Source organism: Macaca mulatta, chromosome 2 (assembly GCF_049350105.2).
Source record: "Macaca mulatta isolate MMU2019108-1 chromosome 2, T2T-MMU8v2.0, whole genome shotgun sequence".
NCBI classification, from domain to species: domain Eukaryota; kingdom Metazoa; phylum Chordata; class Mammalia; order Primates; family Cercopithecidae; genus Macaca; species Macaca mulatta.
The window spans coordinates 28637121-28661224 of NC_133407.1; the positions used below are offsets into that span (position 1 = coordinate 28637121).

Genomic DNA, 24104 nt, shown 5'->3' on the forward strand with positions numbered 1-24104 from the left:
AAGGCCCGGTGGGTGGCTCATGCCTGTAATCCCAGCACTTTGGGAGGCCGAGGCGGGCGGATCACCTGAGGTTGGGAGTTCGAGACCAACCTGACCAAAATAGAGAAACCCCACCTCTACTAAAAATACAAAATTAGCCGGGTGTGGTGACAGGGCCTGTAATCCCAGCTACTCAGGAGGCTGAGGTGAGTGAATCGCTTGAGCCCGGGAAGTGGAGGTTGTGGTGAGCTGAGATCGTGCCATTGCACTCCAGCCTGGGCAACAAGAGTGAAACTCCATCTCAAAAATAAAAATAAAAAATAAAAAATAAAAAAACCCAAAAACCCACACACAAACAAACGCTGGGGCTACATAGATGAAAAATTACATAGCACTTGCATTCAAGGAGCTTAGAGTCTAGAGACTGGAGACCAATAGACAAATGACGTTTTAATATGGTAAATGTCATGCAAAGGGGTGCCTTGCTTTTTCCTGTTCTGTACTGGTAGAACCTGACAGCTATTTTGGGAATAGGTGGAGGGAAAGGTGCCCCCCATTAATAAATCTTGTGGGACCTTCCTAGTTATGCAGGCCCTGGTAGTGGAGAAAATACCAGGTACAAAGATTTATTTTGTATGCATTTGCAAAGCTAATCTCTGCAGAATTCTGGGAATTGGGTGTTTTTATTTGCATAATGGATTCAATGTCTTCTGGGCAGAAAGGGAATGGGTACCATCACTCCTAATTCTCTCTGAGATGTTTAGAATTGGGGATCTCTCTGGGCAAAACAGAGGGATCTTGACCAAGGGCAAGTGGGAGAGCTGTAACCATTATGCTAACCTACATTAAATTTGAAGAGTGGAAGGTGGTGTGATGATTATGGGTCTGTGGGTCCTGAGCAGCTGAAAATGGTCTTATATCAACCTTCCTGAGTTGACTTGAATCTTGGGACTCACTTGTATGAGAAATGAAAGAGGTACTTGGCCATTAAAGGCTGTAACACTGGGGGTTGACTGAGGAGGTGGCCAAGCAAGGTGTCTCTGGTGTGGTTAGGGACTGAACAAAGAGGCAGCTGAGCAAGGAGATGGTTGTTGCAGTTGGGAGTTGGGTTACAGACAGAAAGCCTAAGCAGATAAGTAAAAATATTTAGGACAATAATGCCAGGGTTATTTAGGACAATAACCCTTTTCTCACCGACGGAGAAAAGGGTTACAAATATGGAAAGGAGAAGAATAGAATGAATTGTTGTGTTGGATTGTGATAAGAAGTATTCATATACATTTATGATATATCTATATATCTATGTCCATGGATTCTAACTACATGCATTTAACTAGACAGGATATTATAGGATCGATATACATGCAAGTGTATGGGAGTGTTTGTCTATTCATATGTTTCCTAACTCTATTTAAGAGAGCTTAGAAGCAGTATTTCTCTAGTAGCAATGAGCACACCAAAATCCAGATCTTTATTTCTTAATACTATTCTCTATGAAAATAAATTAAGCTCCTTGGAGAAATGGCTGACTCTAAGACTTGCACAGGCTAGTACGATATGAACATGGAACATCTTTGTGAGCAAAAAAGTGAGAAGAATCCTAAAGAATCGTGCAGATATAAAACAAATTTGAAGAAACAAATGTGATGAGTCTTCCCCTAGCCCAAACTGATGTACATTGAGTATTGAATAAAATTGCCTTTGAATAAAATAGAAATCCATGAGTACATAGGGATGTAAATACATACATGTGTGAATAAATAGTGAGAAAAGGCCTGGCGTGGTGGTTTATGCCTGTAATCCCAGCACTTTGGGAGGTCGAGATGGGAGGATCACAAGGTCAGGAGTTCGAGACCAGCCTGGCCAACGTAGTGAAACCCTGTCTCTACTAAAAATACAAAAATTATCCGGGCATGGTGGCATGTGCCTGTAGTCCCAGCTACTCGGGAGGTTGAGGCAGGAGAATGGCTTGAACCTGGGAGGCAGAGGTTATGGTGAGCCGAGATCATACCACTGCACTCCAGCCTGGGCAATCCAGCCTAGGCAACAGAGCAAGACTCTGTCTCAAAAAAAAAAAAAAAAAAGAGAAAGAAAACTTCCTTGCAGTATAAGTATAATGCAATTAATAAATGTAGAAAGAATGCTACAGTTAGAAAGTCTTCATTTGGCAGCCATCATAATAATAACAATTTAGGAAAGAATCATCATTAGTTTTTTTTTTTTTTTTAAGAGAAAAGGGTCTCACTTTGTTGCCCAGGCTGGTCTTGAACCCTGGGCTCCAGCAGTGGAGCTGGAGCCCCGCAAAGTGTTGGGATGATAGGCATGGGCCACCACGCCTAGCTCATCAGTACCTATTAAAACAATAGGTGAAAAGTAGAAATTTTATTTAGATTATCGTGTTTAAATTCTAAAAAGTTATTTCTTCTCAGGTTGTCTTTTAAAATTTCTAATCTTGTTTTATGAATGCAATAAATGCAACATCTTATTATATCTGTCAGGTAATCTCTTTTGTTTGTTTACGTTTTCCTATTCCCTCTATGTTTGTGTTTGTTTTTTATTAGCTTGTTTTGCCCCTCCCTTTCAAATTGGAGTCTAATAACTCATATTAAAACATTAAGCAGGCTGGGCATGGTGGCTTACGCCTGTAATTCCACCACTTTGGGAGGCCAAGGTGGGCATATCACTTGAGCTCAGAAGTTTGAGACCAGCCTGGGCAACATGACAAAAACTCGTCTCTACAAAAAAAATTTACAAAAATTAGCTAGGCATGGTGGCCCGCACTTGTAGTCCCAGTTACTAGGGAGGCTGATGCGGGAGGATGGTGGAAGTTGTACTGAGCCGATGTTGAAAGGCAGAGATTGTAGTGAGCTGAGATCTGCACTACTGCACTCCAGCCTAGACGACCGAATCAGACCCTGTCTCAAAAACAAAACAAAACAGAACAAATTAGTAGCTGTATGTGTGTTGCATGGCTTGTTTACCCTGGGGCTTTTTTTTTTTTTTTTTTTTTGAGATAAGGTTTTGCTCTTGTTGCTCAGGCTGGAGTGCAGTGGCACGATCTCGGCTCACTCAGCCTCCGCTTCCTGGGTTCCAGTGAGTCTCCTGCCTTGGCCTCCTGAGTAGCTGGGACTACAGGCATGTGCCACCATGCCTGGCTAATTTTTGTATTTTTTTTGTAGCAACGGGGTTTCATCATGTTGGTCAGGCTGCTCTTGAACTCCTGACCTCGTGATCTGCCCGCCTTTGCCTCCCAAAGTGCTGGGATTACAGGCGTGAGCCACCGCATCCGGCTGGGGCATTGTTATAAGGTGATCAAGTGATGAGGCAGCTTTTATTTTGGGTGAGTCCCCAATACTAATTTTTTTTCCCTCTAGGTTATTCAGATTTTCCAGAGAATATTGATAATGGTAATAATAGTTGAAACTTACATAGCACACAGCGTGTGTGGACACTGTTCTAAGCATTTTATATGTATTAACTCATTTAATTCTCACAGTAATCTCTATGAGGTTGGTACTGTTATCACCATCTCCATTGTGAGCAAATTGAGGCTGAGTAATAGGGTGACACAGCTTATTTATTGGCAGATATTTGAACCCAAGCTGGCTGGCTTCCAAATCTCTATTTATATTCATTGATGCCCTACTGACTTTCCTATGCACTGCCCACGGGCTAGAGGGCTGGCTTGACTCCTGGCTGCTTGCTTTCCAGGGCCCAGTGGGAGAGGAAGCTAGAGGAAATGCATTACAGAAAGTATACTTTATTAATGTCCCGCTACTTTACCTTGGCTTGATGTTTCTGGCTACAAAACCACTTTATGAAAACAAATCCACAGTTTGGCAAGAGGGGTTGAGAGCTTGTGTGAAGACAAGGATAACATAGGATGGAGAAGAACTGGGGATCCAATTGCCCTGAATACAAACTTTCAACCAATCTTTCTATTTTCATAGCTTTACCACACCTTTTTCTAAGTGTTGAACTTTTCCTGTATCTGTTGATTCTCAACTGCCTTCAGCTCAAAATAATCCACATGCAAAAGTGGCATATTTTTGGGTGGCATATTCTGATCTCCTTCATAATTTCATTTTTCTTTTTTGAGATGGAGTTTTGCTCTTGTCACCCAGGCTGAAGTGCAATGGCATGACCTTGGGTCACTGCAACCTCTGCCTCCTGGGTTCAAGCAATTCTCCTGCCTCAGCTTCCCGAGTAGCTGGGATTACAGGTACATGCCACCATGCCTGCCTAATTTTTGTAGTTTTAGAAGGGACGGGGTTTCACCATGTTGGCCAGGCTGGTCTTGAACTCCTGATCCCCAAATGATCCACCCACCTTTGGCCTCCCAAAGTGCTGGGTTTACAGGTGTGAGCCACCTTGCCTGGCAGCCTTCATATTTTTTAAAATGACTTGAGTTCCTATCCTAAGTATAGCAAGAGAGACAGTATTCCCTGGTATCTGTGAGATTTCTTATAACTTCCAACTGAATTTTAAAAAATCTCACTATATCTCTTCTCCATCTTCTCAGTCTTGCTTTTGCCCAGGTTAGAACACAGTTCCTTTCTTTTTTTACACAAAGTTCTTCTCACATAATGTAATTGCGTGGGTAGAATTTACTGAAGATACAGCATTAAGACTGGGCTACTTCTCACTGTCTTATTTGCCATCTTGGCGCCCTCCAGCCTCTCACCCTGTTGCTAGACCTTCGACTCCACACACCTTCTGAATTTATTTGTCATCTCCTTGATTTTTCCTTCTTGGTATATCTAATCAGAAGTTGTTTTGCCCCTCCCTTTCAAACTGGAGTCTAATAATTCATATCAAAACGTTAGACTACAAAGATCATATTTTCTCCCCCCCTTTTTTTTTTTAACAAAGCAATTCAGTTTTCTGCCTGGCTATGTCTGTGGGCTTCCTCTTTTATACCTAGAGATGTCAGCAAGATAGTCTCTTAAACCCTAATGACTCTCTTACTAAAAGGAATTCCACACTCAACACTTCACATAATAACAAACTTCACCTACCCATATGTATTCATTCATATGTTCACGCACATCTACTCATTCATCCATCCACTCCACTCCATTCTCAATTTCTCTGCTTTTGTCTGTTTGTTCTCTCTCTCTCTCTCTCTCCCCCCCCCTTTCCAGATACCCAGAACACTATGGGAAGTTAGTTTTTTTCTCTTAGTTTTAAATTTTATTTATTTATTTATTTATTTATTTTCAGAGGCAAGGTCTCACTCCATTGCCAAGGATGGAGTGCAGTGATGTGATCATAGCTCACTGTAGCCTTGAACTCCTGGCCTTGAGAAACCCTCCCTTCTTGGCCTCCCAAAGATCATACTTCTATTTCACTGTTATACAGGACAATGAATAATTAACCTGTGATCTATAAGAAGATTGTTCCGAAAGCTGAATTCCTCAACACATCACAGAATTCCTGTAACTGGATGAATCACTAACAATGTTAGTGCTGTAAAAATATATGCTTACAATTTTATAAATGTTTATAATATATGCATAGCATTTAATGTTTGTTACGTGTGAAGATTGCTTTATATTTACTATCGGTTCTTCCTTTTTTATGTTAGTCAAAAGTAACTTTGTAGCATCAGAGGCATAGGACAAGTTTGAAATAAATTTCATTCTTCCAAATGCTCCTCTTCCACCCTGACAATGATCAACCCATTTTTTTCTCCCAAAGGCAGGAAAAGTTATTCCAGTTGGTTACAGAGTTGCAAGCTGCGTGACTGAAAAACTTCCCAGGGTGAGCACTTTCAATATACCTTTATGTTTCTATTTTTACCTTGTGTGTGAACATTAAGAAATAGGCAACTCAACGTTCCTTATGAAAGTGGTATACATTTAATGTGGCCAATTTGGATTCTTTACTGTATTTTGAGGCCTTCTATTGATTTTGTCCAAGAAAGTGAAAATCCCAGGCTTCCAGTTTCTAGCTCTACAGGGATTCAATTACAGGAGATTCAATTTATTTCAGTGGGAATAATGGTATACTTTGTAACCTGGATACTTCCTGGTTGTTTTCTAAATGCAACATTTAAAATAAGTTGTTTAGGGCACATGTTCTCAGGATCTGTGTCATGGAAAAAAATGTTTACTTCCATTAATAATTAAATATGTTTTAGTGGGATGTTCATTATTTGGGGCTGTAGTTCCAAATGTGCTTACTACATACATACACTTAAGGTTGTTGATTGATTGGTATAGATTAGTCCTGTTAATATTTTTAGAAACTGTACTTACTACTATTTTCTTGCCTCACTCTTTGTAGCTAATTACTCCACCTGCGTCAAAAAAGTATTTCAACTTCAGATATCCACCTGCTGGAGTAGAAAGAGTATTTTATGGAAGAGCAAATGATCCCCAAATTGCACCGTATTTGACACATGGAATTAGATCTAAAATTTCAATACCGGTAACTTATTTTCTTTTTTTCCTTGTACATTATTAATTTACCAAGGTGAAAATGCACAAATCAGGTATTAGTGAAATTCATGAGTTCCAATCTCCTTCCCACCCATATTTTTTACTAGCCTTTTCTCAATCTATCTTCCAAAAGCCTTTATCTTGAGCAGTAGAAAAAATCCAAGCAGCAGCAGCCAAGGCGGTGTGAAGAAATTAATAGTTTAAGCCAAAAACTATCTCTTCTCCTCTCAAATGATAAAAGCCTAGTTGCATTCCATTTTCTCACAATGAAGAGAAATGCTGTCAGGCTTTGTTAGACAATAAAGAACACTGCCTTGGCGGGGTGTGGTGGCTCATGCCTGTATCCCAGCACTTTGGGAGGCTGAGGCAGGAGGATCACCTAAGATCAGGAATTTGAGACCAGCCTGGCCAACATGACGAAGTCCTGTCTCTACTAAAAGTTAAAAAAAAAAAAAATACCTGGGGCATGGTAGCTGGCACCTGTAATCCCAGCTACTTGGGAGGCTGAGGCAGGAGAATCGCTTGAAGCCAGGAGGCGAAGATTGCTGTGAGCCGAGATCATGCCACTGCAATCCAGCCTGGGCAACAGACTGAGACTCCATCCCCTTGCCTAGAGGCCCTATGGAATACTTATATGGACATTGAGTAGAGGTGGAGTCAAAATGTTTGTTATCTGCTACTGATTGAATGGACACTCTAGATTCAGAAGACCTGATCTCTGTATCTGAAGAGAACTTTTGGAAGTCAAGTGGTTCTTGTGCTTTTCATTTGCACTTTTCTTTCTTTCTTTTTTTTTCTTTGGGACTGAGTCTCACTCTGTTGCCCAGGCTGGAGTGCAGTGGTGTGATCTTGGCTCACTGTAACCTCCACTTCCCGGGCTCAAGTGATTTTCCTGCCTCAGACTCCTCAGTAGCTGGGACTACAGGCGCGTGCCACCACACCTGACTGATTTTTTATTTTTTTATTTTTAGTAGATACGGAGTTTCACCATGTTGGCCAGGCTGGTGGTCTCAAACTCCTGACCTCAGGTGATCCGCCCTCCTCAGCCTCCCAAAGTGCTGGGATAACAGGCGTGAGCCACTGCACCTGGCATCACTTGTCTTAAATATTTGAGTCGAGTAACCTGGAAGCTATCATCGTAAACCTTTTAGTATCACTGAAACCTTTTAACTCATTAGAAAGTTCTTCTAGGCATGTTTAAACTTTATAGCCAATTCCGACAGTTCATTTGAAGGTGAGCAAAGCCAGTGATGATAATGAAATGTTTTCCCACAATCGTACAGTCTCCTCTCCCTAGCTGTTGATTAGGGTTTCCATTTTCAGATTTGTACTATTTTTGTTGATGTATTTGTGCATTGTATGATTTCTTTTAGGCAAACACATTGATAAACCCACAGCCTATTACCACATTTCAACAGAAAATTAAAGATAAAAAAGAATCTATATATCTTAGCAATCGACGAGCACCATTAGGAAAATCTCATGATCAAGCACCAGGATTACCTAAAGGAATGGACACAATCAATACGACATTTGGGACAGCAATCATCAGAGGTAGTAAAAAAAAAAAAAAAAAAGGGGTGGGAAGGGGCTGGTAAAATAAGTTTCTTTGGAAAATTTGATCTCATATCTTATTTGTATGATGTTTGGTGATGGTGTAAACAATGACTCAAGAAGGAAAGATGGGATTGTAGCAAGAAAGTTATTCTCAGGGCCGGGCGCGGTGGCTCAAGCCTGTAATCCCAGCACTTTGGGAGGCCGAGACGGGCGGATCACGAGGTCAGGAGTTCGAGACCATCCTGGCTAACACGGTGAAACCCCGTCTCTACTAAAAAATACAAAAAACTAGCCGGGCGAGGTGGCGGGCGCCTGTAGTCCCGGCTACTCGGGAGGCTGAGGCAGGAGAATGGCGTAAAAACCCGGGAGGCAGAGCTTGCAGTGAGCTGAGATCCGGCCACTGCACTCCAGCCTGGGCGACACAGCGAGACTCCGTCTCAAAAAAAAAAAAAAAAAAAAAAGAAAGTTATTCTCAGAACCAAAATCCTTGACATGTATGTATGCAGAAGCAGGAAAAATTCAGGTATTGGAGTCCAGATATAGTGAGCATAGTAGGTATGGTGTAAAGACAGGAAAGTACTCAATAAAAATTGGCTCTGGGACTAGCTAGAGAACTGCAATCCCTTTGCCTTGGACATCCATTCGTGTGTTCTGTTTCCATCAGTGCTTTACATGTGTTCGTGACTCTGAACTCTTTATGAAACAGAGTTCATGGCACAGGTAAGTTTGGTAAATGCTGTATACCACACTCCATTCATGCAGATCCATGAGGTCTACGTGCATATTAACCAATCACAGGGCAGAGTGACTTCCACTCTGATTCTGAGGGGGAGTAGAGTACCATCTTTCAACAAATAACTCATTGGAACTGGTCATAGGCCATTCTTCCTTCTGAAGACCCAGGTTCCTGCCGTGTTGTTGGGTGCCTTTCTTTACACCTTTCTCAGATTTCTCTCCTTTACTCTTTTTGAGGTTATCCCCTCCCTCTAGGAGTCTTACCATAGGAGATCTCAAATTCCATCTTTCTTTATTTTTGTGGAGAAATTCTCTCTTTGTCTTTCCATACCCATTGAGGCTCTCTTCCAGGAACCTTAGCTTTGTTCACCGAAAGGCTCACTAGATTATTTTCCTTAAGGTAGTGACATCTACTCTGAAGATAGATTATACTTTGGAATGTAAAATCTGGAGTTGTACCTTATTACCTCAGATCTAAAGTTTTTTAAAATTTGACACATGAAAAATGTATTTTAGAGTAGATTAAATATCCTCTCCTTTTTATGTTTCATAAACATATGAAACATATATACTTATATTTATAAACTATATATATTTATATTTATATAGAGACTGGGGTCTCACCATGTTTCCAGGCTGGCCTCAAGCTCCTGGACTCAAGTGATTCTCCCACCTTGGCCTCCCAAACTGCTGGGATTACAGATGTGAGTGACTATTTCCCACCTCTTCTTTTCGATAGGTTTAAGAAATCCTATGTATATGAACTGTTAGACATGGCATTATAGCCATTATATCATAACTGCTACCTAGGATTAGTTTATTTAATGTGGAAAGTATTCTCTAAGTGTTCCTCATTTAAATATATACAAAGAAACAATGTTTCAAAACATGTATATATGTGTATCATTAAGTGTAATGTTCATATATCAAAAAGAAGTTCTGCTTTACAGGATTATTTTGATTGGAATCATCTTCTGATATTCTTAACTATTAGTTTATATACCTTAATTCTTGGCAGAAAGGCCAAAATAAAGGAAACTTCTTAATCTATGTTGTTAGGTCAAAAGGGAAGAGTGAAATTGTAAATGGAGTTACATTTACAAATTATTATCTAAAGCAGTAAAAACAAAATTATTCACTGTACACAAAACTGGGTACCACTAGTCATGGGAATGCAGCTATTAAACAAACATTTCTTCTAGATTTAGGACCAGTAGAAGAATTTCTCCCTGATTCCAGTGATTTCCCTGGTACCTCTGGCTACACTGAGGATACAGATTCATTTTTAAAAATTAATTAATTAGTTAATTAATTTTTTGAGACGGAGTCTCACTCTGTTGCCCAAGCTGCAGTGCAGTGTTACGATCTCAGCTCCCTGCAACCTCTGCCTCCCAGGTTCAAGTGATTCTCCTGCCTCAGCCCCCCGAGTAGCTGGGATTATAGGCATGTGCCACCACACCCGTCTAATTTTTGTGTTTTTAGTAGAGACAGGGTTTCACCATGTTGCTCAGGCTGGTCTCAAACTCCCGACCTCAGATGATCCACCCACCTCAGCCTCCTAAAGTACTGGGATTACAGACCTGAGCCACTGAGCCTGGCCTGGGAATACAGATTCAGATCCAAACAGACACAGGGTGTATGCTTCCATCTAAAACTGCCAAAATTTACACCATGGCTACCCCATAGGGCGTTAGGGGTTCTAATTTGTGGTTCAGATTTGTTTAGATCATCTTGAGAAGTCTGCAGCAAACTAAAATAGAAATTGCACAGAGATTCTCAGGACCAGGAATTTAACTGTGCTTGGAATATGGCTTACCACAACTAAACAGTTAACTGATAATAGAGTTCTTTTTTTTTTTTTTTTTTTTTTTTTTTGAGATGAAAGTCTCGCTCTGTCACCCAGGCTGGAGTACAGTGGTGCCATCTGGGTTCACTGCAACCTCTGCCTCCTGGGATCAAGTGATTTTCCTGCTTCAACCTCCCGAGTAGAGTAGATGGGACCACAGGCAAGTGCTACCACACCTGGCTAATTTTTGTATTTTTCGTAGAAATGGGGTTTCACCATGTTGGCCAGGCTGGAATTTTTTTGTGTGTGTGTTTTTTTTTTAGTAGGCATGGGGTTTCATCATGTTGGCCAGGCTGATCTCAAACTCCTGACTTCAGGTGATCCACCCTCTTTGGCCTCTCAAAGTGCTGGGATTACACGTGTGAGCCACTGCTCCCAGCCAACTGATAATAAAGTTCTAACATGCTTCAGACTTCTAGGGGGTGAGCCAGGTCAAGGGGGCTTCCCTTTCTTGATAAATCATGTATGTTGGCTTTGTGATCTCTCGGGATGTCTATGTAGACTTGCATCCAGCATACCTAATTTCTCATTTGTTCTAGTCAATATAAACGTCTTATAAATAGATTAAAAAGTACCTTGGAACTGATTTTATTAATTCTTCCTTCAGAATACTCTGCTAAAGACGTGGTGAATCCACCAAAATCCTATGAAGAAGTATTTAAAGAAGGAAATGAAGGACATGATTTGTATGTTGTTTCTCATAATGATTATTATGCAGGTAGGTGTCCTCCAATGCAAAATGGGCCTGAGGATATGGGACTCTCGGATTTGTGAAGAGGAATAAAGGAGATAAGTACATAAAATTAAATGCCTGGCATGTAATAGGTGATTAATACAATCTTATTCATAAGGTCATAAACCATGATAGCTGGGAAAACCTGTACCGCATATACTTATGGTTTTAAAAAAATTTAATTTTAATTTTTTTTTTTTTTTTTTCAGACAGGGGTCTCTGTTGCCCAGGCTGGAGTGCAGTGGTGTGATCATGCCTCATTGCAGTCTGCACCTCCTAGGCTCAAGCAATCCTTTCACCTCAGCCTCCTGAACAGCTGAGACTACAGGTGTGCATCACCATGCCTGGCTAATTTTTTGAGTTTTTAAATAGAGATGAGGTCTTCCTATGTTGTCCAGGCTGGTCTCAAACTCCTGAACTCAAGCGATCCTCCCACCTTAGCCTCCCAAAGTTCTGTGATTACAGGCATGCACCACTGCACTCGGCTCAATACTTATTCTAAGTGCTTAATTTTATATTAAGAATATTGGGTGTTGGTCAAGTTCACAGATTTTTGAATCAGATCAGGTTCAAATCCTAGCTCAACTATTTACTATCTTTTAAAACTTGGGCAATTTACTTATTTGATCATTATATATTCTTATCTCTTAAATGGGTATAGTAATATTGTGAGGATTGATTAGATGTCAGATGCTTAACGTAGTACCTGGAACATAGTTAAGTACTCAAAATTATTAGCTGTTATTATTATTATTATTTTTAGTGATCTTGTCTTAAAGTTTCATATCTAGTAGCATATTACTAGAATTATTCCATAACACAACTAAAAAGGCATTAGTTGTTTATAGTGCTATAAAATAAAACTCAATTGCCAATACGTTGATGTTAAATAAAGTCTTGATATAATAAAGGATTGAGAAGTAGACTCTGATACATGTCCTGAGAAAGCCTATGGATTGTGCATGGTTCATAAACTCAGTCTTTATTAGCTAGAAGAGCTGCCCTTCACTGCAGCACAGCAGGGGGGTTGTGCTCCTTATTTCTTATCTTTTCTCCTTCACTGCAAGAAAGGGGGGGGCTTTCTTGCTCCTCATTTCTTATTTCTTTACTTTTTCTCCTCCACTGCCGTCTAACACTAGACTCCCTTTCTATGCTCTCCTCCCAAATTTCTGTTCATAGCTTCATGTTTGGAGTCTGCCATTTGCTTCTGTCATAGCCGATGTGTGTTGGTTCTCCCTTCCTTCCTTCCTTCCTTCCTTCCTTCCTTCCTTCCTTCCTTCCTTCCTTCCTTCCTTCCTTCCTTCCTTCCTTCCTTTCTTCCTTCCTTCCCTCCCCTCCTTTTCCGTCCCCTCCCCTTCCCTCCCCTCTTCTTTCCTTTTTTGTTTCTTTTCCCCTTTCCCTTTCCTTCCCTCTCTCTCCCGCCTCTTTCTTTCCTTTCCTTTTTCCTTTTCCTTTTTTTTTTCCTTTTTCTTTTTCTTTTCTTGTTTTGTCAGTGATAAGGAAGTATCTGCTGGTTCTTTACATGCCCCAACGTGTTCCCAGATTGTCTAAGATTGTCTCTACTCTCACACTGCCCCTGTTGCTATCTGCACAGATGCCATATTTCTTCTCACAGTCTTGACTTCTCTCCATATCTTTACTCCTCTACTTCCCTAGCCCATTCCTTTCTTTTGCTCTTTCCCTTCTTTCTTTTGTTCTTTCCTCCCTTTCTTTCATTCATTCCCTCCTTTATTCCTTCTCTGTCTTGTGAAAATATTTTATTCATGTTTGAAAAAGTTTCATGTCTATTGCACAGTCTAATCCAATGCTCTTTAATTGTTTTAAAAAGAACTTTGGTCTGAGTGCAGTGGCTCACTCTTGTAATCTCAGCGCTTTGGGAGGCTGAGGCAGGTGGATCACTTGAGCCCAGGAGTTTGAGACCAGCTTGGGCAACATAGGGAGAATCTGTATCTATGAAAAATAAATAAAAAAATTAGCCAGGCATGGTGGCGCATGTCTGTAGTTCTGGCTACTTGGGAGGCTAAGATGGGAGGATTGCTTGAGCCCAGGAATTCCAGGTTGCAGTGAGCCACGATTGCACTACTGCACTCTAGGCCTGGGCGTGAGTGAGACCCTGTCTCAAAATAAAATAAAAAGCAAAAAGAACTATGTCAATAAATATGTACAATGTATAGACAACCTACAATGAGATACCTTATAAGCATTTAACAGTCTGAGAAAAATAAGTGTAGTTTTTTATATTTAGAAGAGCTCTAATGGACCGTAACATGACTACAATTTCCTTCGTTTGCTATTTTTATGGAAGTTTCAATGGCATCTTGAAAAGTTGTAGAATCTGATCTTTTAAATATGATCTTAATTTTTCCCTCATAAGGAAAGTAGCTTTTTAATTATAGAAATACATTATAATTGTAGATAACTTAAATATTAAAAAATGAAGAAAGAGTAAATATAACCTTGAAATCCCATTAGCTAGGGATAACTACAGTTGAGAAGTTGAACATTTTAAAAATTATTCTTATTCTTTTTTTTTTGTGGGTACATCGTAGGTATATATATTTATGGGGTACATGAGATGTTTTGACATGGGCATGCAACATGTAATAAGTGCATCTTGGAGAATGGTGCATCCGTCCCCTCAAGCATTTATACTTTGAGCTACAAACAATCAAATTATACTCTTTAAGTTATTTAAAAATGTGCAATTAAGTTATTATTGACTGTAGTCACCCTATTGTGCTATGAAGTAGTAGTTCTTATTCATTCTTTCTAGTTTTTTTCCCTACCACCCCCGCTATGCTTCTCAGCCTCTGATAATCATCCGTCTACTCTCTCTGTCCATGAGTTCAATTGTTTTTATTTTTAGATCTCACAAATAAGTGAGAACATGCAACGTTTGTCTTTCTGTGCCTTGCTTATTTCACTTAACATAATGATCTCCAGTTCAACCCCTGTTGTTGCAAAAGACTGGAATTCATTCTTCCTTATGGCTGAATAGTACCCCATTGTGTAAATATACCACATTTTCTTTATAGGTTCATCATAATTTATCCATTCATCTGTTGATGGATACATAGGCTGTTTCCAAATCTCATTGTAAACAGTGTTGACACAAACACAGGAGTGCATGTAATCTCTCTGATATACTGATTTTCTTTCTTTTTTCTTTTCTTTTCTTTTTTTTTTTTTTCTTTTTTTGAGACGAATTCTTGCTCCGTTGCCCAGGCTGGAGTGCAGTGGTGTGATCTCGGCTCACTGCAACCTCCGCCTCCTGGGTTCAAGCCATTCTCCAGCCTCAGCCCTCCAAGTAGTTGGGATTACAGGTGCCTGCCACCATGCCTGGTTAATTTTTGTATTTTTAGTAGAGACGGGGTTTTGCCATGTTTACCAGGCTGGTCTTGAACTCCTGACCTCAGGTGATCCACCCATCTTGGTATCCAAAGTGCTGAGATTACAGGCATTGGCCACTGCTCCCAGCCTGATTTCCTTTCTTATGGGTATATACCCAGCAGTGGGATTGCTGGATCATATGGTAGCTCAAGTTTTAGTTTTTTGAGGAACGTCTGAATTGTTCTCCATAGTGGTTGTACTAATTTGCCTTCCCACCAACAGTGTACAAGGGTTCCTATTTCTCCACACCCTCACCAGCATTTGTTATTGCCTGTATTTTGGATATAAGCCATTTTAACTGGGGTGGGATGATATCTCATCGTACTTCTGATTTGCATTTCTCTGATGATCAGTGATGTTGAGCACCTTTTCATGTGTCTGCTATTTGTTTTTTTTTTTTTTTGATGAAATGTCTATTTAAATGTTTTGTCCACTTTTTTGATCAGGTTATTATTATTTTTTCTATAGAGTTGAGTTCCTTGTATATCCTGGTTATTAATCTCTTGTCAGATGGGTAGTTGGCAAGTATATTCTCCCATTCTGTGGGTTGTCTTTTCACTTAGTTGATTTTATCCTTTGCAGTGCAGAAGCTTTTTAACTTGACGTGATCCCATTTGTCCTTTTTTGCTTTGGTTGCCTGTGCTTGTGGGATATTACTCCAGAAATTTTGCCCAGATCAATGTCCTGGAGATTTTCCCCAATGTTTTCTTGTAGTAGTTTCATAGTTTGAGGTCTTAGATTTAAGTTTTTAATCCATTTTTGATTTTATTTTTGTATATGGCAAGAGATAGGGGTCTAGTTTCATTCTTTTGCATATGAATATCCAGTTTTCCCAGCACCATTTGTTGAAGAGACTGTCTTTTCCTCAGTGTATGTTCTTTGCACCTTTGCCAAAAATGACTTCACTGTAGGTGTGTGGATTTGTTTGGATTCTTTATTCTGTTCCATTGGTCTATGTGTCTGTTTTTCTGCTAGTACTATGCTGTTTTGGTTACTACAGCTCTGTAGTATAATTTGAAGTCAGGTAACGTGATTACTCCAGTTTCGATCTTTTTACTTTGGCTTTTCTGGATATTTTGTGGTTTCATATACACTTTAGGATTTTTTTTCTATTTCTGTGAAGAATGTCATTGGTATTTTTGTAAGGATTGCGTTGAATCTGTAGATTGCTTTTGGTAGTATGGACATTTTAACAATATTGATTCTTCCAATCCATGAACATAAAATGGTTTTTGATTTTTTGGTGTCCTGTTCAATTTCTTTCATCAGTGTTTTATAGTTTTCATTATAGAAATCTTTGATTAAGTTAATTCCTAGATATTTAATTTTATGTGTGGCTATTGTGTTTAATACATGGGATTACTTTTTAAATTTCTTTTTCACATCATTCACTGTTGGTATATAGAAATGCTACTGATTTTTGTATGTTTATTTTGTATCTTGTAACTTTACTGAATTTATCAGTTCTAATAATTTTCTTGTGGATTCTTTAGGTTTTTCTAAATATAAGATCATATCATCTGCAAATAAGGGTAATTTGGCCTCTTTCTTTCCAATTTGCATGCCCTTTATATCTTTCTGTTGTCTGATTGCTGTAGCTTGGACTTCCAGTATGAAGGAAGAACTTTCAGTCTTTTCCCATTCAGTATCATCCTAGCTGGGATTCTGTTGTGTACGGCTTTTATTATACTGAGGTGTGTTCCTTCTATATCCAGTGTGTTGAGGGTTTTTATTATTACAGGCATTAGCCACTGCTAATGTTGAATTGCTACTACTATTATTACAGGCATTAGCTACTGCTAATGTTGAAGGGATGTTGAATTTTATCAAATGCTTTTTCAGCATCAATTGAAATGATCATATGGTTTTTTTACTCTTCATTCTGTTGATATGATATATCCCATTGATTGATTTGCGTATGTTGAAAAATACTTGGGTCCCAAAGATGAATCCCAGGAGACTTGCAAATATTATCTTAAACCCATTATTTTAACCTGATAACAACTTAACACTATTTGCATAAACAACAAACAAGGAAAAATAAAAACTCTATGTCTTAACTTTCTCCCCTTTTTTAACTCTGTTGTTTCTATTTATATCTTCTTATAATCTCTATGTCTTGAAAAGTTGTTGTAGTTATTATTTTTGATTGGTTCATTGTTTAGTCTATCTACTCAGGATAAGAGTAGTTTGGATACCACAGTTACAGTGCTATACCACTCTGTGTGTTTCTGTGTGCTTACTATTATCAGTGAGTTTTGCACCTTCAGGTGATTATTCATTGCTTATTAATATTTTTTTCTTTCTGATTGAAATTGAAGTACTCCCTTAAGCATTTCTTGTAGGACAGGTCTAGTATTTATGAAATTCCTCTGCTTTTTATTTTTATTTTTTGGCCTGGGAGAGTATTTCTTCATCATGTGTGAAGGATATTTTCACCAGATAAGATATACTAGTCTAGAATAAAAGTTTCTTTTCTTCAGCACTTTAAATATGTCATGGCACTCTCTCCTGTAAAGTTTCCACTGAAAAGTCTACTGGCAGATTTATTGAAGTTCCATGGTATATTGTTTCTTTTCTCTCACTGCTTTTAGAATCCTTTCTTCATCCTTGACCTTTGGGGGTTTGATTATTCAATGTCTTGAGGTAATCTTCTTTGGGTTAAATCTGCTTGGTGTTCTATAACCTTCTTGTACTTGGATATTGATATCTTTCTCTAGATTTGGGAAGTTCTCTGCTATCTCTTTGAATAAAGTTTCTACTCCTATCTCTTTGTCTATTTTCTCTTTAAGGGCAATAAGTTTAAAAATAAAATAAAATAAAAAAATAATAAATTTAGTCTCATTATGTTGCTTAGGCTAGTCTCAGATTCCTGGGTTTAAGTGATCTTTGCACCTTGGCCTCCCAAAGTACTGGGATTACAAACGTGAGCCACCTTGCTTGGCAAGGCCAATAACTCTTAGATTTGCCCATTTGAGACTATTTTTCTATATCTTTTAGTTGTACTTCGTTCTTTTAATTTTTTTTTCTTTTGTCTTCTCTGATTGTATTTTCAAATAGCTTCTCTTCAAGCTCATTAACTCTTTCTTCTGCTTGATCAGTTCTGCTATTGAGAGACTGATGTACTTTTCAGTTTGTCAATTGAATTTTTCAGCTCCAGAATTTCTGCTTCTTTTTTTGTTTGTTGTTGTTGTTGTTTTTGTTTTTTGAAATGAAGTCTCACTCTGTTGCCCAGACTGGAGTGCAGTGGTGTGATCTTGGCTCACTGCAACCTCCCTCTCCTAGGTTCAAGTGATTCTCTTGTCTCAGCCTCCCCAGTAGCAGGGATTATAGGCACCATCACGCCTGGCTAATTTTTGTATTTTTAGTAGAGATGAGGTTTCACCATGTTGGCCAGGCTGGTCTTGAACTCGTGGCCTTAGGTGATTTACCCTCCTCGGCCTCCCAAAGTGCTGAAATTACAGGTGTGAGCTACCACGCTTGGCCTTTGCTTGATTCTTTTTAATTATTTCAGTCTCTTTCTTAAATTTACCAGATAGAATTTTGAATTCCTTCTCTGTGTTATCTTAAATGTCTTTTGAGTTTCCTCAACCCAGCTATTTTGAATTATCTGTCTGAAAGGACATATAGCTCTGTTGCTCCGTGATTGGTCCCTGGTGTCTTATTTAGTTTATTTAGTGAAGTCATATTTTCCTAGATGGTGTTGATACTTGTAGATGTTCCTTGGTGTCTGGCATTGAACAGTTAGATATTTATTGTAGTTCTCACTGTCTGTGCTTATTTGTACCCATTCATCTTGGAAATGCTTTCCAGATATATGAAAGGACTTGGGTGTGGTGATCTAAGCTGTATCTGCTTTAGGAGGCACCCCAAGCCCAGTAACACTAGTTTTTGCAAACTTGTAGAGGCACTGCCTTGATGAACTTGGATAAGATCTGGGAGAATTCCCTGGGTTACAAGGCAGAAACTCATGTTCTTTTCCTTTACTTTCTCCTAAACATACAGTCTTTCTCTCTGTTCTGAGCCACCTAAAGCTGGGGGTTGAGTGACACAAGTACCCCTGTGGCCACCACTGCTGACTGTATTGGATCACACTTGAAGCTAGTGTAGCATTTGGTCTCACCCAAGTCCTGCTGTACTCAACCTCTGGCTGCAGCCTATGTTCACTCAAGGTCCTGGGGCTCTATAATTAACAGGTGGCAAAGCCCGCCAGGCCTGTGTCCTTCCCTTCAGGGTGGTGAGGTCCCCCAGGGCTTGGGTGGGTACAGAAGTACTGTCTGGGAGTCAAGGACTAGAGTCAAAAACCTTAGACGTCTACCAGGTATTCTACTGTATTGCAGCTGAGCTGGCACTCAAACCACAAGATACAGTCTTTCTCACTCTTCCCTTACCTTCCCAAAGGCAGAGGAACCTCACTGGGTAGCCACCGCCACTCCAGGCCATGAGAAATAATGCCAGACTATCACCAATGTTCTCTTAAGGCCCAAGGTCTCTTAAGTCAGCTTGAGGTTAATGGCCTGGTACTTACCCTTCAGGTCAGTGGGTTCCCCTCTGGCCCAGAGCACGTCCAGAAATGTTATTTTCAAGAGCCAAGTCCTGGAATTGGGAACCCGAAGAGCCTACTTGGTGCTCTACTCCCCTGTGGGCATGCTGGTACCCAAGGTGTAAGACAAAGTCCTCTTTACTATACTTTTCCCTGTACTTTTCTCAAGCAGAAGGAGTTTTGCTCTGTAGCTACCACAGCTGATAATGTGCTAAGTCTCTTCTGAAGCCAGGAAGTCTGAGAGGTTTACCCAAGACCCTTGGTGTACTACCTGGGCCCTGAATAACGACAGCTGGTTATTCAGGGCCCAAGAACTCTTCAGTTAGCAGGAGATGAATGCTGGCAGGATTGGGTTCTTTCCTTCAAAGCAGTGGGTTCCCTTTTGGCCCCGGATGTGTCTAGAAATGTCATCTGCAAACCAGACCCTGGAATGGCGGCCTCCTGAGTCCCACCAGTACCCTATCTTGCTGTGGCTGAGGTGGTATCCTAGATGCAAGGTGACGTCTTCCCTGCTCTTCCCTCTCCTCTCCTCAAGCGGAAGGAAGGGGTCCCTTTTGGAGCCATGAGCTGAGTTGTGCAGCCTGGGGTGAGGGGAGGGGTGATGCCAGCATTCCCTTGGCTGCCCCCGCCCGTGTCCCAGTATGACATGTGTCCCGCCCCCAGTCCACGGTCTCTGGGCCTGGTTCTGCTCTGGGAGTCGCCTAAGAGTTCCAGTCCTTATGGCCTAGACCACCTTTCAAGGTTACTTGGAGACACAGAGTGCTGTAGCTCTTGGTGGCAACGTTTGCAGGCACTCAAGTTCGGACTACTGGGATTGGCAATTCCTTTTTTGATAGGGCTGATTTAAATGCTGCCTCTGTGGACAGGCATCAGCTGAGTTTGGTTCAGTTTTCCATTCTGCTCTAACAGGAAAGCACTGAGTTTAATACCTCACAATTGCTGTGTTCTCCCTGCCCTGGTGCCAGGAGAAGCTCTCTACACCACTCTGCTGCTGCCGGGGTTGGGGAGGGGTGGTGTTCGTGATTCACAACTATTTTTTCTGTCTCTTCAGTGCCTTTTTTTTTTTTCAGTGCTATGAAGTTAAAACCAGGTACTATGAGTTACCCACCTGATTTTTGAGATGGGCACTCATATCTGTGTAGATAGTTGTCAACTTGGTGTCCTTGTAGGGGGTGGGGGGCGGGTGTGGGTCTGGGACACAGGACTGGGACATGATCGGTGGAGCTTTCCTATTCTGCCATCTTGCTCCACTTCCTCTCTCTGAACATTTTTTCTAACCCCCATCCTTGAGCCATTAAATCATTAATCATTAAATAAACGGGATATTACTCTCCATGCTTTTAGGGAGCCTGCTCTATATATTTTAAATGTTTTACTTAAATAATATGTAAATAGCAATAAATATGGATCTACAACATTTAAAATACACTTAATACTATAAAATAACTTAATTTTAATCGTTACTAAAGTGATACTTTCATGAAATGAAAGCTATATAGAAATATACAATATACAAAAAAATTCCCACAATTCTCTGTCTCACACTGATGATTCTTTCTTTCTCTTTCTTTCTTTCTCTTTCTTTTCTTCTTTCTTTCTTTCTTTTTCTTTCTTTCTTTCTTTCCTTTCTTTCTTTTTCTTTCTCTCCTTCCTTTCTTTCTTTCTTTCTTTCTTTCTTTCTTTCTTTCTTTCTTTCTTTCTTTCTCTTTCTTTCTTTCCTTCCTTCCTTCCTTCCTTCCTTCCTTCCTTCCTTCCTTCCTTCCTTCCTTCCTTCCTTCCTTCCTTCCTTCCTTCCTTCCTTCCTTCCTTCCTTCTTTCTTTCTTTCTTTCTTTCTTTCTTTCTTTCTTTCTTTCTTTCTTTCTTTCTTTCTTTCTTTCTTTCTTTCTTTCTTTCCCTCTCCCCTCCCCTCCCCTCCCCTCCCCTCTCCTCCCCTCCTTTCCTCTCCTCTCTTTTCTCTTTTTTTGAGATGGAGTTTTGCTCTTTCGTCCAGGCTGGAGTGAAGTGGCATGATCTCGGCTTACTGCAACCTCTGCCACCTGGGTTCAAGCAATTCTCCTGCCTCAGCTTCCCAAGTAGCTGGGATTATAGGCGCCTGCCACCACGCCTAGCTATTTCTGTGTTTTTAGTAGAGACAGGGTTTCACCATGTTGATCAGGCTGGTGTCGAGCTTCTGACCTCAGGTGATCCATCTGCCTCAGCCTCCTAAAGTGCTAGGATTACTGGTGTGAGCCACCGCACCCGGCCGATAATACTTTCATAGGTGTTTTTCTTTGCACTTTTATATATATCAGTATGTATGTTCATTTTATTCCACATCATATATACTTTTTTCCTTTTGCTTTTTTTTTTTTTTGTCTTATGAAATATTTTGGAATGTCTTTTCATGTCAGTATCTACATTATATTTTCACTATTACAAAAACATATTGTTTATATACCTTTGTTAATGTGATTGGCTATTTCCTTAAGTTACATTCCTAGATTTCTGAGAAATTTTTACTCTTAGAGCCAAACTGTCAGCTCAAATTACTGCCCAATTTGCCCTTAGACCCAGAGTATGAGAATATCCATTTCTCCACACGCTTCCCAGTAATGAGCTTACCCAATCTTCTTTATTTTTGTCTAACTAAGAGACCATTATAATTTCTTGTTACTTCATTAACACGACATTTACTGTTTTTATTTACATTATTTGAATTACTAGTGAGGCTGAATGTCTTTACTCCATCATTTCCTACCTTCTTGGTTGTTCTCTAGTTTCAGTCCTACTTTCTTATCTCGAAATTGAAAACTAATACCACATCAAGACTTGAAAAGAAAAAAGCACAGTATTCAATTTTAAATAAAAAGACTCCTCTGCTGGGTTCTTAGCCCTCAGTCACCCTTTGAATGTTTCTCATATGAGGTAAATTATTACAATGAAATATGAGGGTCGCAATGTTCTGATGATCGCACAAAATCGAACAAGTGCAAAACACCAAACCTCTCAAATCTTAGCATAGTTGAAAGTGCTGCCAGGGACCTAAATCATTGTCATACCTCCCTTGATCTTCAGGATTTCCATAACAATGGTGGAGAACCTGCGTTTTTCATCACTGATATGTCTTTTTCCCATACAATGTCCTTACTTACTTTCTAAATATTAAAATTCTTCACCCATTTAAAGAATTGAGTTACATGGTGGGGTGCGGTGGCTTACGCCTATAATCTGAGCACTTTGGGGGGCCAAGGCGGGCAGATCATGAGGTCAGGAGATGGAGACCATCCTGGCTAACACAGTGAAACCCCGTCTCTACTAAAAAAACAAAAATTAGCCAGGCGTGGTGGCAGGCGTCTGTAGTTCCAGCTACTTGGGAGGCTGAGGCAGGAGAATGGCGTGAACCCAGGAGGTGGAGGTTGCAGTGAGCCAAGACCACGCCACTGCACTCCAGCCTTTTAAGACTCTGTCTCAAAAAGAAAAAAATAAAAAGAATTGAGTTACATATTTTCTATAAATTTTGAATATTAACCCTCTATCAGATACATAGTTTGCAAGTATTTTTTTTCCCAACTCATAGGTTGCCTTTTCATTTTGGTGATTGTTTCCTTTGCTGTGCAGAAGGTTTTTAATTTGATGTAGTCTCATTTATTTATTTCTGCTTTTGTAGTCTGAGCTTTTGTATCTAAGACATCATTGCCAAGGCCAATGTCAATAAATTTTTCCTCTGTTTTTTTTTCTATGAGTTTTATGGTTTCAGGTCCTACATTTATTTTTTTTAAATCTGTTTTGAGTTGATTTTTGTGTATGGTGCTGCATGTGGAAATCAGGTTTCCCAGGACCATTTATTGAAGAGACTATCCTTGCTCCATTGTTTCTTCTTGCTGCCCTTGTTGAAAATTAGTGCATTGTATATGTTTGGATTTATTTCTGGGCTCTCCATTCTGTTCCACTAGTCTGTATGTCTGTTGCCAGTACCATACTGTTCTAATTACTACAGCTCTGTAATATAACTTAAATCCGGATGTGTAATGCCTCTAACTTTTTTTCTTTTTCCTTATAATTACTTTGGCTATCCAGAGCCTTTTGTGGTTCTATATAAATTTTAGGATTTTTTTTTTCTGTTTCTGTGAAGAATGCTACTGGAATTTTGATAGGGATCACATTGAATCTGTATTTTGCTTTGGGTAGTATGAACATTTTAAGAAAATTAATTATTCTGATCGATGAGCATGGAATATCTTTTCATTTTATTTGTGTCCTCTTCAATTTCTTTCATCACTGTTTCATAGTTTTCAGTGTACAGTCTTTTACCTCCTTGGTTAAGTTTATTCCTAAGTATTTTTTTTAAGGCTATCATAAATTGAATTATTTTCTTGATTTCTTTTTTGTCTAGGTTGTTATTTTTTATAGAAATACCATGGATTTTTATGTGTTGATTTTGTATTCTTTGACTTTACTTAATTCATTTATTAGTTCTTTTCTTTTTTTTTTTTTTTGAGAAAGAGCCTTACTCTGTTGCCCAGGCTGGAGTGCAGTGGCATGATCTCAGCTCATTGCAACCTCCGCCTCCTGGGTTCAAGCGATTCTTGTGCCTCAGCCTCCCAAATAGCTGGGATTACAGGTGCATGCCATCACGACCAGCTAATTTTTTATTTTTAGAGAAGACAGGGTTTCACCATATTGGCCAGACTGGTCTCAAACTCCTCTCCAGTGATCCACCAGTCTCGGCCTCCCAAATTGCTGAGATTATAGGCATGAGCCACTGGTGTGCCTGGCCAAATTCATTAGTTCTAACAGTTTTTTGATGGAGACTTTGGAGTTTTTTACATATAGCTTTTCAAATATTAACACAAGGTATTGTTGTGTGTAGCATTCCACCAGTCTCCCAGCTCACATGG

The 24104-nt window shown here is 39.7% G+C and overlaps 1 protein-coding gene across 1 annotated transcript in view; it reads left to right on the forward strand.

Moving 5' to 3' along the window:
- The window catches only part of EFHB (EF-hand domain family member B), a 59657-nt gene that overhangs the window by 9548 nt on the left and 26005 nt on the right, over positions 1-24104 (forward strand). The window contains exons 2-5 of the mRNA XM_001088383.5: positions 5680-5742; positions 6268-6411; positions 7796-7976; positions 11168-11278. Of these exons, the coding sequence (XP_001088383.4) occupies positions 5680-5742; positions 6268-6411; positions 7796-7976; positions 11168-11278 (499 nt within the window). The remainder of the gene's footprint in view (positions 1-5679; positions 5743-6267; positions 6412-7795; positions 7977-11167; positions 11279-24104) is intronic.